This window comes from Sphaeramia orbicularis, chromosome 22, assembly GCF_902148855.1.
Source record: "Sphaeramia orbicularis chromosome 22, fSphaOr1.1, whole genome shotgun sequence".
Classification (NCBI taxonomy): Eukaryota; Metazoa; Chordata; class Actinopteri; order Kurtiformes; family Apogonidae; genus Sphaeramia; species Sphaeramia orbicularis.
In genome coordinates this window covers 35,005,824-35,021,549 of record NC_043978.1, presented here as the reverse complement: position 1 = coordinate 35,021,549, position 15,726 = coordinate 35,005,824, and the positions used below count along the sequence as shown (strand labels likewise).

Below are 15,726 nucleotides of genomic sequence, written 5' to 3'. Positions count from 1 at the left end.
CTGAACACATATGGACAACTTGAAATGTCTAAAGAAAATTAAGCACAAGTTTCTGCCTGTTACTAAGTGTTTAGTGTCTTTGTAGATCTGATCCATAATGCACATGTAGAAATGATAAGTTGAGGCAGAATATTGTTAAATTTGCACTTATTTTTCTGAAGAAATTTCAGTTTTTTTCAGGTTATTCATGTCTTTTTTGTTTGAACAGTTTATAAAAGTAAGTATTTTCATAATTTAATGGGTTTTTTTTTCTTTACACTAAAATAAAGACAAAAATTTGGAGTTGTCATTATTTATAGATTATTATGTTACTTCAGATCAAATCGGGCTGAATGTGGTCCCTGAAAGAAAATGAATTTTGGACCCCTGTTTTATATATACATCTAAGTGTGTACGACATCTATGTGTATATCAATGTCATGTGTATCATGACAATGTCATGAGATGAACATAAATAGTAAAATGAATCAAAAGAACCACCAACTCCTTTAACCCCTTTAACAGCATTATTGTACTCGAACAGTGGATCGACAAAGCATATTATAAGTCTGAATTTAATTAAACACCTATAGGAGTCTGGATATGAGCTCTGTTCTTGTGGTCCTGGATTTTATTAATCCATCATTCACTCTGCATCCTACCTATGGATAGTATGTGGTTTTCAGGAAAGTATCTATAGAAGAAATGTTTTATTCTGGTGAATGGATGCAAAAACATGCATATACAGTGAATATGAGTCAAAACTGCCAGTCTGAGATGGCTTAATCACATTATATCAGCTCCAGTTCAACTTTATTTGTAAAACACTTTAAAAACAACCACAGTGGACCAAAGTGCGGTACAGAAGAAATAAATAAAAACCAAAATAATAGAATAAAATGCAAGAAAAGATTAAAAGACATAAAACAACTGTACAAAACACTGCTGTACAGAAGAATAAATGAAACCAAAATCAAAAAATAAAATACAAGAATAGAACTAAAAAGACATAAAAAGCTGTACAATTAAAAATAAGAAAAATAAGAACAATAAACCAATACCAAATAAAACAATAGAACAAAATAATACAGACAAACATCTCACTTGGTGTCAAAAGCCAAGGAGAAAAGATAGGTTTTAAGAAGGGATTTATGGAAAATCAAATTATAGCAACAGTAGCTGCTCATTTGAACGCAGGCCAAACCCAAATCTAAATTACCCCCCCCCCCCAAAAAAAAAAAAAAAAAAAAAAACAGAAGTAAAAATGTGAAAGGAATGCATCAGTCAGTTTATGAATTTATAAAATTCAGATTTCAGATTCAGTCTTTTATGAGAAGGCTATGATCAAGCAGAAATAAAATTGAACTCTTTAAGCACACAATATGCAGTTTATACTGCTAAGAAGCTCCAAGGCATAACAAAAAAAAGAAACAAAAAACAACTATAGATGATATCATGAGGTAATGTGGGATCATGGGAGTTGCTGTTTTCACCACCATTGCACATCAAAGTTTACCTGATGCAACTCAGGTAAAACCCATGTCAATGGATAAAGTCACCTTATATATTTTGATATTATGTTATTTTATTTCAATGAAAAAAGCACAAGTAACACTAACTATTGGGCTTATGATGAAACAGACAGTTAACCCTTTGAAATGGGCACTTAAATAAAATATAAACATGGTTAGAAATCCAAGATACAGACGTGGAAAAAATTATTAGACCACCCCTTGTTTTCTTCCATTTCTTGTTCATTTTAATGCCTGGTACAACTAAAGGTACATTTGTTTGGACAAATATAATGATAGCAACAAAAATAGCTCATAAGAGTTTAATTTAAGAACTGATATCCATGTTTTCTTGATAAAAACCAAAATCACTTCAGTTCGTACATCAGTATCTATGGTATTGTACTGCCAAAAACAGTGCTTTTAGGCATTCTATGTTTTCTTTTCTGTGTGTTTTAGTCACATGATACACACAGGAGTTAGTACTTGGTTGCATAACCATTGTTTTTGATGACTTTTGATGGTCTAATAATTTTTTTTGCGACTGTATATAAATGTATAAAATATATAAAATAAGCCATGTTTTTAGATGTTTTAATGAAAAAGTTTAATTGCTTTAACATATCTTATAAACTAATATGAGATTATTATGTGGGACATTTACGTCCATGGTGTCAGCGATGTTGAAAGGTATTTAGCTTTTTGTCCATTTCCACCTGGAGTTGGTTAAAGCACGCAGACCTTTATGAAAAGTATGAGTGAAGACAGAGTAACAAGGGACTCCGTTTGACGTCACTTCCCACTAATCCTCAAATTCAGAGAAGAGACACGGTGAACAGCAGCAAGAAGAGGCCCATAAATCAAGCAGGATGTCGGGACAGCAGGATAACACAGCCCAACATAGTCACAAGTATGTTCCAGATTAACCTCTGCCACTGCCTCAGTCAATACCTCTGCTGGGATGGAATCACTTGGAGCTGTCTGGCTGTGGACGCTTGAAGTCACGCTTTGGTTATAAACACACACTAGTCTCTAAAGAGGAGCCGTGGAGGGGAAAAGAGCCCACTGAATCAGACTGCACTTTGGTCTCTGCAGCACATATAACTTACATTCCCAACACAGAGTTGTGAAATTTTCACATAGTGATTTTTAAACATATTATTGCAGACCAACTGCAGTATCACATAGCTAAAACCCATGTTTCATCGCCTTTATTTAAGAGACACATTTGAAAGAGCATACTAGAAAGATTTATGTGTTCCAACTGAACGGGCTGAAATTGTGTGGTTTGTCCAATACCATTTTGTAAAAAAATAAAAATAAAAAAATGCTGGATCACATACTGGGACAATACACAAATTACTAAGAGGACCCACATCCTTCTTCTTAAACTTCCTTAAATGACAAACAAGAGACATTAAAAATGAGCCATAGCATTAAGATTAAAAAAAAAAAAAAAAAACTTCCTCTGCTGTTCCTGGAAACAAACTTTTCTGGTGGTCCCTCACATTAAACTGCCACTAACCCAAATGCAAACACACAGATACAAACAAGATTTGATTAGGGTTGGCACGAGAATGGATGCTTTCCGTATTTGTCTCCTCATGTGATCTTAGTTCATTTATTTACACAGAGGAATATATTCTCACACATTTGGATGTGTTAAGGAGAGCGCTATAGGGTGAGACAGAGGAAACAGAGATTATCATGCTTGAGCAATGGAGTGGTTTAACTGAAATCAGATCCTTGTGGGCTCAGGAGACTCACAGATCACACACATATGAACATGTACATGCGCACTACTATTTGTAAAGGAAATATCTGAGTCCTAAGCTGGTAACTACTTCACTATGTGTACCAGTGGAGGTTTTGAACTGGGATGGTAAAATGTATTGCCTGCTGCATTAAATGTTCAGAGAAAAACAACGAGCTGTAAATCGCTATAACATCTGTGCAGGTGACAGGAAAATTTAATTTTCTGTGGTTTCATCTCTTGCGGTGGCTGATTTCATTTAACCAATTTTTAATTAAATGAAATTTAATTAAAATATTGATAAAAACCAGTTTACTTAGTTAGTTTATTATCCTTTCAGAAATTCCTTTTGCGTCTCTGGCAACTGTCAGACACAAACCACAACAGAAAAACACTACAATCAAAAACAGACATTTCACAACAAAGTGCTAGACCATGGCATCACAAACAATTAAACAGAACAAAGTGCAAGTGCACATAGACACATCAGCCGATTTTGATTAACAGAGCTATGCTGGCGGAAGGTATAAAAGATCTCTGAGCATGGACGTCCATTAGGACAGCGCACTGTACCTCCATCCTGATGGCAGTAAAACCTACTCACCAATATATGGGGGCTTCTGTGAAACCTGGCACTTTGCCAGCTTTTTAGACCCAATAATAAAAGATAAATTTAGACATATTTCCCCCAGCATGTACCTAATAATGACCCTCGGTTAAATACAAAACAATTATACTCTTGCTCTGAGCCATCCCAAAATTAATGAATTTTAATAAAATATTGGGGCCAAAAATAGGACCAAAATTGGGATAGGAAAAGCTACCTAGGTGTTAGTGCATTTGATTTGGAACACATGGCTTGAAATGGTCTAATATAGCACTATAAATGAAGACACTGTGTTAAATTTGTCAGTCCTAGTGGTTTTTCTAATCCAGACGTGGGTTTTTTCATGAATCGGCAGTCTCATTCAAGGTTTCGTATGTAACCCATCATGTCCACTCAAGTTACATGCAGAACCTGCTGATTTAAACACAATAAATCACACAAATAAAGTAATAGAAAAATAATAGAAAAGTGTGTTTTATCTGAAAAATAGTCTCTCGTTTATCTCAGTAAATATTTATTTCTTAAATCGACCCAAAGTGCTTTCAAATTTGCTTCATAACATTAGTCTACATCTTGTTTGAATTTTTAGCCCCCATGTCCTGTTTTTGGGTACCAGTTTCATAGACACACCCATATCGCATCAGTCCTTCACAAAAAAGAGTGTTTTTTATTTTATTTTATTTATTTTATTTGTCTCAAACTTTGAAATTAAAAAAAATAAAAATAAAAAAGAACTAAAAAACAATAAAAGCAAGAAGTCAGTTACATATGCACCTCAAGTACCATTAAATTTGTGTGTAGCACTTGAGTAAGAGTTACATTCCACCACTGGGTTTTAATATTTTCACTTCATGGGCTCTGTAACTTCTTTAAAGATCACAAAGTAGGACTAATTTGTGTCTTCCAGTGTTTCCATTATAATTAAAGGCAGACTGGAGATAATAATATAGTTGATAATATAAGCCTATATCCTGTTGATGCTGTGCATTCATTATCTACCTGTAAAGACTTTAAAATTCTCCAGCATTAAACCAGCAGGAGAATCAATCCCTCCAGTAAAGTCCTCATCTTTGTGGGGAAGTCAGCACCATTTGTGTGAAGAAAATACCACAACTTCACCAAGTGTGAATTTTAAAGGCCAAACGACAGCCAAGTCAATAGCAAGCAAACTAGGCGCGGTATGAGTGAATCCAGACGGCTTTAGCTTCTTAACCCTAAGCTTTCATGTCTCTTAAAGTGTGGGACCAAAGTGGTGGTTATGAGGTCTGTTTAAATCTGGCTGAGATGAGGAAATAGTTCAGGGTGAAAGCTGGCAGCAGTGTCTTACAACAATGTTAGATGATGACAACTTTATTTATTCTGCTCACGACAATGTGTGAAATATAGATGTTTGTGCTGCCACTCAGAGCTGGTGGTTTATTTCAGTTAATAGTGATGAATTCACATTCCATTTTTATTATTTCTCCTGTCTATTGGCTAAATGAAACACCCCTTAACATGCACATGCAACCAAAGTCCATATTTGTTAAGTGCCTGCTACATGATAGAGTCAATGTGCCTAATCCAGTGGTGGAGGAAATACTGAAGCTTAGTGCTAAAGTAAAAATGCAAATATCCTGCACAATATGTACTCAAGCAAAAGTAGAAGTATTTACTTTTAAATTTACTTTAAAGTATTTTTAAAGTTGGGTTGTCTCAATGTCTGGGCTGTGCCATTTTAATAAAGAGTGTAGATATACTGACTTATGCCTCTGCTGATGTCAGTGCTCGTAATAATTCCAACCAACTATGCAGTATATGTGTACTGGAAAGGTTGGTGTACTTACTGTATGTGCTTTCTGCAGTTCTGTGCGTACTCTAACTTTTTTGTGGATGACAAGTTATCTGCAAGGCATTACCCACTAATTTACCATTAAGTTAAACCAGTTAAGATATGATATATATTTAAATCATTTATTTACTTGCAAAACTATTCCAAACATTTTGTTCTGTAAGAGCAGTAAAAGGAAACACAACAGTAACCAAACACTGGTGGTGGGGTGGAGCTATGAGTACCATCAGAGCCCTTTAATCAACTTTGTGCAGTTGCGGAAAACATTATTAAACCACCCTTGTTTTCTTCAATTTCTTGTTCATTTTAATGCCTGGCGGAACTAAGGGTACATTTGTTTGGACAAATATAATGATAGCAACAAAAATAGCTCATAAGAGTTTAATTTCAGAGCTGATATCTATCCATTTTCCATGGTTTTCTTAATAATAACTAAAATCACTTCAGTTCTTACATTAATAGCTATGGCATTGTGCTGCCAAAAACAGTGCTTTTAGGCATTCCATGTTTTCTTTTCTGTCTGTTTTAGTCACATGATACGCACAGGAGTTAGTACTTGTTTTGATGACTTTTGATGGTCTAATAATTTTATCAGTGACTGTACTTCTTCTCGGATTCAAGCCTGTCCATCCGCTCATGCTGCTACCAAATGCACGCTCTGCCATCACGGGAGTTAATAGAGCCACCTGATTGGTTGGCAATGGCAAACAACACCACAACACAATCAGAAGGATTACTATTTTTTCATGCAAGATTTTGAGGATATTGTGTTCATAAAATGTAAAAAGTAAAAAGTAGCAGCATAAATTGTGAAAATATAGTGGAGAAGAAAGTACAGATAATTGCCGCAACATGTAATGGTGTAAAATCAAAAGTATGCATTACTACAGGGTGTCCCATAAGTCTCCATACATAGGAAAAATGAACATTTCTTGATATAAACCATTTTTATTTATATCATATGCTCTATATGACTGCCATTTTGTCGGAAACACATTTCAATGCGTGTCCTCCACTGCTGAAGAACTATAAGAAGAAATATAAAGAAATACATGTTAGAACCATATCTGTATGGAATGTATTATGTCTCCTATGTATGGAGACTTATGGGACACCCTGTATATTTACTTAAGTAAAGTACGGATATGTAAATATTTAATAAAGTACAGTAACAAAGTACAAATACTTTATTAAATTCCACCACTGGCTTAATCTCATGACAGTAGATAGATCTGATTGTGTTGGAACTCTGAGCTATCCCAATTCTATCAGGTCCTCCGCCTTGTACAGCACTGAGTGAGTGATGAGGAGCTGCAAAGGTCACCGGGGGACAAAGAGAACCCCATTACGTGACATAAAAGGGGAATGATCCTTCCTGCTGCTGCACATGACGTGAGAAGGAGAGACAGGCAACCGTAGGGAGGAGAAGCTTGAAATCCGAAAGGTCAAGTTTTCAATCTGAATGTTTCAACAGGTCGCGCCCTTGGTCACCTCCCTCTCCCTTTTCTTCACTTTCCTTTCGTGACCTCTTCCTACTTCTCATTCCCACCTGATGAAAGATGTTGACGAACAGCTAAGGCACATCTTGAACCAACTTCCAGTGCTCAGGCAAGACAGTTCATCTCAGTCAAGTGTTGTACTGTATATGTGTCTGCAGCCATCTGGCCACCCCTCCCGAATTACGAGGCACTGTGTTGTTTGGAGAGATTCCCATGTCACGGCCAGTAACCTGAAAGCACCTTGGATTTTTCTTTCCGGATCTCTCCGTGTTTTGCTCTCGGAAAAGGCCTCATTTCGTGCTCCCTGCATAAGTAACACAGTTTCTCTGACAAGTTGCAAACGCCCATCATAAATCTGCACACTTAACCATGGGCCCTCAAATCTATCAGCCTGAGCACTTTGAGTCTGGGGCCACACTGTGACATGCAAGGAGGTGGGGGCGCTTACAGGTGCCCCCGCACCGAGACTTATGGCTGGTGCTCCCCCACTCTACAGTCACGCAAGCACTGCCCTACGCCTGGACCTGGCCTGATTTTACTGCAGCCAGCAGGGAAACCAGACGCTACAAAGGCCCCGGGTCTACAACAGTTTCACGAGCTAAGTTACTGGGAAATAAATCATTTTGAGGATTTATGAAAAGGAGAAGGCAGAGGAGGGGTGCAAGGAAGTGTGCTGACTTGACCTGAGGAAAATAGCAAAACAGGGGTGCATAAAATAGAAAGTCCAGTTAGTGTTATTTTGAATTCTCATTCCTTTGTCAGCATTAAGGGTCGGATTTTGATCACTATATTTACTCCCTTTTAAAAAGTTTTCCTCCCATTTAAAACACTTTTGTGCTAATGGATGTGCTTTTTGTTTGTTTGTATAAATGATAAATCTATGTACTTGAGCAATTAGAGTTGACTAATCATATTTCCTTCAGACACGCAAAGTTCCAGGAACAAGACCTCAGGCTTTATAGGTCATTTGAGATCTGCAATTTGGCTTTTACAAGGCAGGATTTAGCCAAGACTTCATTACATAAAACACATGCAAGGCTGATACCTCTTATTTTTTTTACTGCACCTGAGGTACACTAGCCAGTAAACCAAACCTATTCACACTTTAAATGTGATTAGCCACAGTCTTATATTACATATTCTTGTTCTACAAAAGACTAATGATCTCCAATGAAAAGGAAACAGGGGTTAGTTTGACTCCCTTTGAGAGGTTTTTGCACTTTTGAGTAAGTTATTAACGTCAGTCTGACTTTAATTTCATACAGTGCATTAATCTTAGCTAAATAAACATAAATCACCACCATGGTTGGTCGTTTTGGTGTGTCTTACAAAATCTGGAGATATGTGCCAATGATTTGGTGCTTATCCAAGCCCCTACTGTACATATGGTTTAAGACTGAGAGCAATTAAAAGTATTTTCTCAGTTTCCCTCCACTAAACGTCCACATGTAAGATTTTATTCTGGTGGCCACATTTTCACTCTGGTATCAGACATTTTATGGGTTAGCGTGAAAACTGAACATACTTCACCCTTCTCATTTTGAAATTATTGTGTTGACTGCACTCAAATGTTCCCAGTAGTTTCAACATGAGGCTGCCCTTTCATACGTTTCTTAGCATGTCTAGATTTATGTTTCCTGAAAGACGCTAAGCCACACTTTAAATCATAATCTTTGTATTGGAAGCTGAATTAAAAAGCTACTGATCTTTTGCTCAATTAATGCACACTCACGTCTGTTGCTCTTGAAATTTACATGTTTAATCTGCACCATGCTTTTACACAGAGCTGGGATTTGAATTGCAGCTCACATAAGCAAGATAAACTGTCTAATGTGGCGTCTCTCTTATGGACACAGGTACACCATAGACGCTCGCTGTGCTCCGTATGAAAGGCCTTTTTGGGGGGCAACGTAAATCAGACGTGTATGCTGGTAATTACCCCAGTTTTTTGCTGGCACGCTGCGGTCATTTAGAAGATTAATCAGTCATAGATAAATAAACAGGCTTTAACTCTTTGAATGTAAATCCTGTCTGCACAAGGAAACACTCTTCTGGTGTCCACGCACTTCAGATACCATAACTATATTATACAATTACAGACAAATCGCTTATAGCTATTTCCTCTTCAATGTCACATTAGACCTCAAGGTGTTCCAAATGTTTGTAGGTATGCACATTTTGTCTGGAGGCATTAAATCAGTGAATATGAATATTATAACAACTTTAACTCAGAAAAGTCAGCCTGTGGTCAATAAAATAGCAAAGGCAGATATCCGCTGGTCTACATTTTTTAATGAGCTAAATCATACAAATAAGGACAAATGTGCTGTTGAAGTGAGTGTTATGACACATATATATTGGTTTATTTACATTTATACAATACATTTATAAATCTTCCTCTAGAAAGAACCTGTAAAGTGAATTGTGAAAGTGAAGTATATGTGGTCACTCTGAGACAAACATACCTTTAGAGTAAAACCCATTCTCTCATTAGTTCTTACAATTTCACGTTTTGACCCAAAAACTATATATTGGAAACTACAGCAATCCAGCAGTTTTGACTTAATTTTCTTCATTAGTGACTCAAACTTGGTAAAGTTTCACTACTTTTATTCTGGATGCATTTTACTTATAGATCAGTGTATATGAGCCAAGATGTACAATTGCGGAAAAAAAATTATTAGACCATCAAAAGTCATCAAAGACAATGGTTATGCAATCAAGTACTAACTCCTGTGTGTATCATGTGACTAAAACAGATAGAAAAGAAAACATGGAATGCCTAAAAGCACTGTTTTTGTCAGTACAATGCCATAGCTGTAGATTTAAGAACTTAAGTGATTTTTGTTATTATCAAGAAAACCATGGAAAATGGATAGATATCAGCTCTTTAATTAAACTTTCATGAACTATTTTTGTTGTTATCATATTTGTCAAAACAAATGTACCTTTAGTTGTACCAGGCATTAAAATGAACAAGAAATTGAAGAAAACAAAGGTGGTCTAATAATTTTTTCCACCACTGTATGTAAAGTAATAAATTCAATCTTATTCTAATAAACCCAACACAAAAACAACAGAAAACAATACAAATACAGATGAAACATTCTAAAATTCTAGGTAAATACCATCATATTTTTGAGATTAGTTTCAACATAATAGCATGCCCTCAAGCTTCTTATCACTATAGGTAGCTATGAGCTCATTTCTTGTAAGTCAGTCAGACTCCCGGCTCTGTGGATACTGCTCTCTGTAGGCATAAGGTAATTATCTGCAGGCACGCAAAGCACTAGCTGGCTAGCTCGTCCCCCTATGTTGAATATGAGGGCCAAGACTTCCCTTTATTTATTTATTTATTTCTGCATTTTGTCATCTTCAGTCCATATGACAAGCACATCCGTCATAAGGTAGCAATATTTTTCTTCCTAAACATTTCCTCTGTACATTCCAGAGTATGACTGGAGTTTTGATTTAGTGGGGCTGTGATGTATTCTGAGTGAATCATAACCTTCCCTGCAAGTTTCACGGTGAGTAAGACAAGGCTTTTGTCAAAACAGGGAGTCATCAACACAAATGACTTCCAGGAGACTTATTTCAGAGTGCTTTTCTCAATGAAGGTAATTCAACTCAGGATACTCATTCAGTCAAGACGTTTTGATAGTGAGTCGAGCCAGGGAGAATGAAACATATTATCATAATCTTACTAAACACACCTCACTTATGAAAGAAAATGCTGCCCTCTTGTGTTGAATCTGAGGCATTTTGATAAAAACATCTCATTTAGAAATAGAGTTGAGGGTGATGTTTGATGCCACTGTGCTGCTGGTGTCCTTGTCACTGCCTCCTTCTCTGCAACAGTTTTGCTGCTTTTGATGTAGTAGATGAACAAGAAGAAACCTGCAAACACAGAGTACACTGGTCACTAAGCCTGTATCAGCCAGAAGGAGTGTGAAGTGAAGAGTGCCACCATCTCTACCTTGAAAGGAGTTGAGGATGGTGAAGATGTAATAGGAGGCTATGAGCAGAGGTCCATGGCTGAAGAAAGCAAAGGCCCAGGTGATGCCCAACATGATGAACAGGCCCAAAATGGAGAACGAGTTTGAGTTTACAGAGTTGTTGTCCTGACTTTTCCTTATTGCAGCCTTGAATCGTAGACTGGTTTGCACAGTTGCAATAAATATGCAAATGGTGAAGATGAAAACTACCCCATAGTAACCAACATTCACAGCCTGGTGAAGAATGGGATTCGAGATCCAGCACCTGGAAATCATAAAAATCTATCTACTTAGCAGCATGAATGTCTTTTTTTCTGCATTAGTCTTGCAGTCCATAATCATTTCTTACATTTTAGCTGAGTTGCCATCATCAATATAAATGACCATGTAGTCATACATTCTCAGGGCAAGAAGAACAATCACCACTGCAGCTGGTGTGACTTAAGAGAAAGAATATAGAGTATAGATTATTCATATACACATGAAAACAATAAAAAGTGAATTTCAGTCCGGTTACAGATCTGACAGCAGCTATGTCACTGAAGATATCACCAGGTCTCTCAACAGCAAATAGCACTGTCCAGCTCTGTTTGCTGATTTGTTATTTCACTCAGTAGATCACAAAAAGTTATTAGAAAGTCATAGCTGAATGCTCATTATTGAAACAGCTCTGAACTGGTTTAAGGATTACCTACCTGAGAGACTTCAGTGCAACTAAATAGAACATTTTACTTCAGCCTCTCTCACATTAAAAAAGGAGTCCCGCAAGGATCTGTTTTGGTGACAATTTTGTTCTCTATTTTCATAAATAAATTAGATAATATAATAATTTCTAAATAACATCTGTGTGTAGATGACATGATTATATATTCGACAACAGCTTCAAAGAATCAAGTCATAAAGCACCTGTAGGATGTTATTAACTTATTGCAGCAATTGTTATTAAAATGATATTTTTTTAAAAATACAAAACCTTCACTTGATTCCTCTCAGAGACAGTTGATTTTACTGTTTCAACATTCAATGGTACATGTATAGCAAGAGCCTTGTCTTACAAATACAAATTTTGAAGAGAAGTTGGCTTTTAATGCGCACATTTAGAAGCTGTTGAAAAAGCTTTTAGTTAACATTTTCTTTTTGAGGAGAAAAAGATAATTGATTAGTGTTTGATTGTATCTGTACTAGATTATGGTGATGAGATTCACCTGTAGTTTCATCCTTACTTTAGAAACTGGAATCTGTGTATACAGTCGCATGAAAAAATTATTAGGCCACCCTTGTTTTCTTCAATCTTAATGCCTTGTAGCACTAAAGGTACATTTGTTTGGACAAATATAATGATAACAACAAAAATAGCTCATAAGAGTTTAATTTCAGAGCTGATATCTAGCCATTTTCCATGGTTTTCTTTATAATAACCAAAATCACTTCAGTTCTTACATTAATAGCTGTGTCATTGTACTGCCAAAAACAGTGCTTTTAGGCATTCCATGTTTTGTTTTCTGTCTGTTTTAGTCACGTGATACACACAGGAGTTAGTACTTGATTGCATAACCATTGTTACCTCCGCCAAGGAGGTTATGTTTTTGCCAGGGTTTGTTTGTTTGTTTGTTTGTCTGTCTGTTTGTTTGTTTGTCTGTCCGTTAGTGTGCAACATAACTCAAAAAGTTATGGACAGATTAGGATGAAATTTTCAGGGTTTGTTGGAAATGGGATAAGGAAGAAATTATTACATTTTGGTGGTGATCGGGGGTGGGGGGGCCCACAGGGGGGGCCACTGATCAGCCTTGGCGGAGGTCTGCGCTCTCCGAGTGCTTCTAGTTTCTGATGACTTTTGATGGTCTAATAATTTTTTCTGCAATTGTATGTAACTATAACACACCTGGCTTTGTAACAAATGCTGTTTCACACCATCACCACTGTATTTTACATAGACCTGTAGGATGGATATTTCTAAATTAACAGGAAAAAAAAAAGTGTTGCTTTTTCCTTGTAAGGCGCTGTTAGGTACACTATCTACTACACAAAGCCTGGCTGGTAAAGGTTTCCACCTGGATTTAACTAAGCAAATATATTGTCCAGCGGAAAAAAATAGTCCCACATGCAGTGTTTCATTGGACCGCCTTTAGCTTTTATTACCACATGCACAGTGGCATCCTTTGTGTCATGCAATATTTATGCAGTACCACAATAAATGACACGGCAGGTTTTTGCATCCATATTGATGATGGAACAGTTGGATCACTGCTTAAAGTCTTTTCCATCACATCACAAAGTATTCTCAATGAGGTTCAGATCTGCGCAGGAAATTTGCTCAAATTGAAGAAAATTTTGCTCTACACAAATAACATTTGGTCCCTCTCTTAAAACAGTAAAGTTACTCTTTGGGTAAAGCTCTCCAAAGTCAATATAGAGCCAAATTTACTCTTTTTGAGGAAAATACTTTGACGCTGAAAAAAATGCTCAGTAAATTTTCCTGTGTGGAGTCCATGTATTGAAAATGATGTGTCCAGTTTCCTGAATCACTGTTTATACGCCTGATGAGATGATGCTTCCTACCTTTTTGCTTAGTTAAATCCAAGTTGAGATATTTTGGCCAGGTTATGTACCTCTAGCTTCTTATCCTATCAACCTACAGACTATCGCTAACTGCTCAAACTCTTAAACTGCTCCAAGGATAAACACAGAGTCTGATAGAACGGGTTTTTTCTCCATTCTTGGAAATACCTTGAAGACATTTTATGTACTATTATGATATACACGTAAAAAACAAAGTATATGTTACTTAGTTTTCTATGTGAATCTATTGTTGCTACCACACTGAAGAGATCTTGTATCTTAAGGAGACCTTCGTGGAAATAAAGAATAAATAAAATTAAGCACTTAAATCATTTTCTTACCCCATCCTGTGACACAAATCTTCATCATGTAATGTTTGATATCAGCGGGGTTCTTCCACAGGTTAAAGTACAAGTGTAGTGCCTCCATGAAAAACCAGGTAATGGTAGCCAGCATGAAGTAATGTGTAAAAACAGCTATTGTCACACATGCACCAAAGATTTCCAGGTTTGCAATTAACTCATTTGTCAAGAAGGTCAAGTTCAGGGTGAACATGGCAAGAAAGAGATTCATCAAGATTTTAATGCCAAGGCTCACACGGTTTTTCCTGTGAAGAAAGTGAGTTTGTTTCAGTAAAACCTTGCAATAAAGAAACCAGCAGAAACATGCAGTAGGGGGTGCTGTGATCTTTCACCTGATAGTAAAATGCATGAAGAGAGCCACTGCCAAGAAAAACATGGACACACCACAGCCAATAGACGTGATGTACGACAGAGATCGAAAATCAGAGGAACTTATGTTTCCAGGCGGAGGTGACTGATAAAAATAGAAAAATATTAGATTATATGCATCATTTGTAGCTCTTACAAACCTCAGATCACTTGTAATATCATCATTTTACCATTAGTACTGCAAAAAATGTTAGATGAGAGCATTGGCATGTGATGTTGCCATTGCTCTGACGTGTCTTACAACCGTCCGGGATCCAGATTGGGTTTTTTCCTACAACCACAGAGGAAATTCACAGATTCAAGGTGATGACAAGTCAAGCAGTCACTGGAGGGACTCTTGTTGTAGGCAACTTTAAAGTATCAGTAAACAGTTTTACTACCTTTCCCATCCATGATTGACAAGACGCAATTTTCCCTTGCAGAAAAAGCAGAATAGTCATTCCTTCCATTACATTATTATCTTGGGAAAATTGTTACATTAAAATTTTTTCCTTTACCTTTTCCACATTTCCATACTTAATGTCTATAGTATCTGTGAGGTTGGAAATGTTTACTCCCATGTCAATTCCCAGCATCTCATTGTTAAGTAAAACAACATCCTCATCCTGTTAAGAGAAGAAATAAACATTGATGACAGGGAGAAACAAAAGCGCAGTTTAGTGAGGTTGTAGTAATACATCATACATTATCTGGTTAAATTTACCTGCTCCATTTCTGTAAATCGGAAAACTGCAGCAAATGAGCCATTTCTCTTCATCGCCATGGTACTTGCTTCTTTTGGGATGTGCACAGATAGTGAAAAATTGTTCGCCAAAGTAGTATTGGTCCCACAGAACTTCAAAATAAAAAGGCATATTAGAAAAATTAAATAGACTCATGGATTTTTGATATTGTTTTTTACCTTTTCTACTTTTTAAAATAGCAAACAACATTAAAATCTCCACGTGTTGTAATGCACATGTTGATGTGGATTGATTTTTGGGATGCAGTTTTGAGATAATTCCTTGAACGTTGCCTATTGTGACGGCTGCTGTGTTGGACTCGCCCATTTTTTCCACCAGGTACGAAAGATTATTAAAGATGTTGCTGTAATAGAAGCACATATATCTTCAACCAAATTTCAGCCATCATCACAACTTATAGTGACACTGTATTAAAAAGAACAGCACTATAAAAACAAAGCACTTATGGTAAGCAGTGCTCATTGCCATTACAGATTTTGATTCTTACACAGCAGTGTCAATGGTGGTAATGTTATTGT

General features: G+C 36.5%; 1 protein-coding gene and 1 long non-coding RNA gene across 2 annotated transcripts; both read right to left on the bottom strand.

Moving 5' to 3' along the window:
* Nucleotides 1-10,400: 10,400 nt before the first annotated feature.
* LOC115413240 (adhesion G-protein coupled receptor G2-like) lies at nt 10,401-14,858 on the bottom strand. The gene is made up of 8 exons (XM_030125974.1): nt 14,846-14,858; nt 14,636-14,736; nt 14,429-14,550; nt 14,076-14,341; nt 11,525-11,615; nt 11,157-11,440; nt 11,019-11,077; nt 10,401-10,430 (listed from the first exon to the last, which is right to left on the bottom strand). The coding sequence occupies exons 1-8, from the start codon at nt 14,856-14,858 to the stop codon at nt 10,401-10,403; spliced, it is 966 nt and encodes a 321-aa protein (XP_029981834.1).
* A 34-nt stretch (nt 14,859-14,892) lies between these two features.
* LOC115414193 (uncharacterized) lies at nt 14,893-15,432 on the bottom strand. The gene is made up of 3 exons (XR_003934586.1): nt 15,396-15,432; nt 15,169-15,300; nt 14,893-15,070 (listed from the first exon to the last, which is right to left on the bottom strand). It is a non-coding gene; the product is annotated as an uncharacterized LOC115414193 (long non-coding RNA).
* Nucleotides 15,433-15,726: the final 294 nt, after the last annotated feature.

Coding starts and splice junctions, on each gene's coding strand:
- LOC115413240 (XM_030125974.1), bottom strand. Junction 11,441..11,524: donor GATGGCAACTCAGCTAAAAT/GTAAGAAATGAT, acceptor TATGATTTCCAG/GTGCTGGATCTCGAATCCCA. Junction 11,078..11,156: donor CATCCTCAACTCCTTTCAAG/GTAGAGATGGTG, acceptor CTGTGTTTGCAG/GTTTCTTCTTGTTCATCTAC.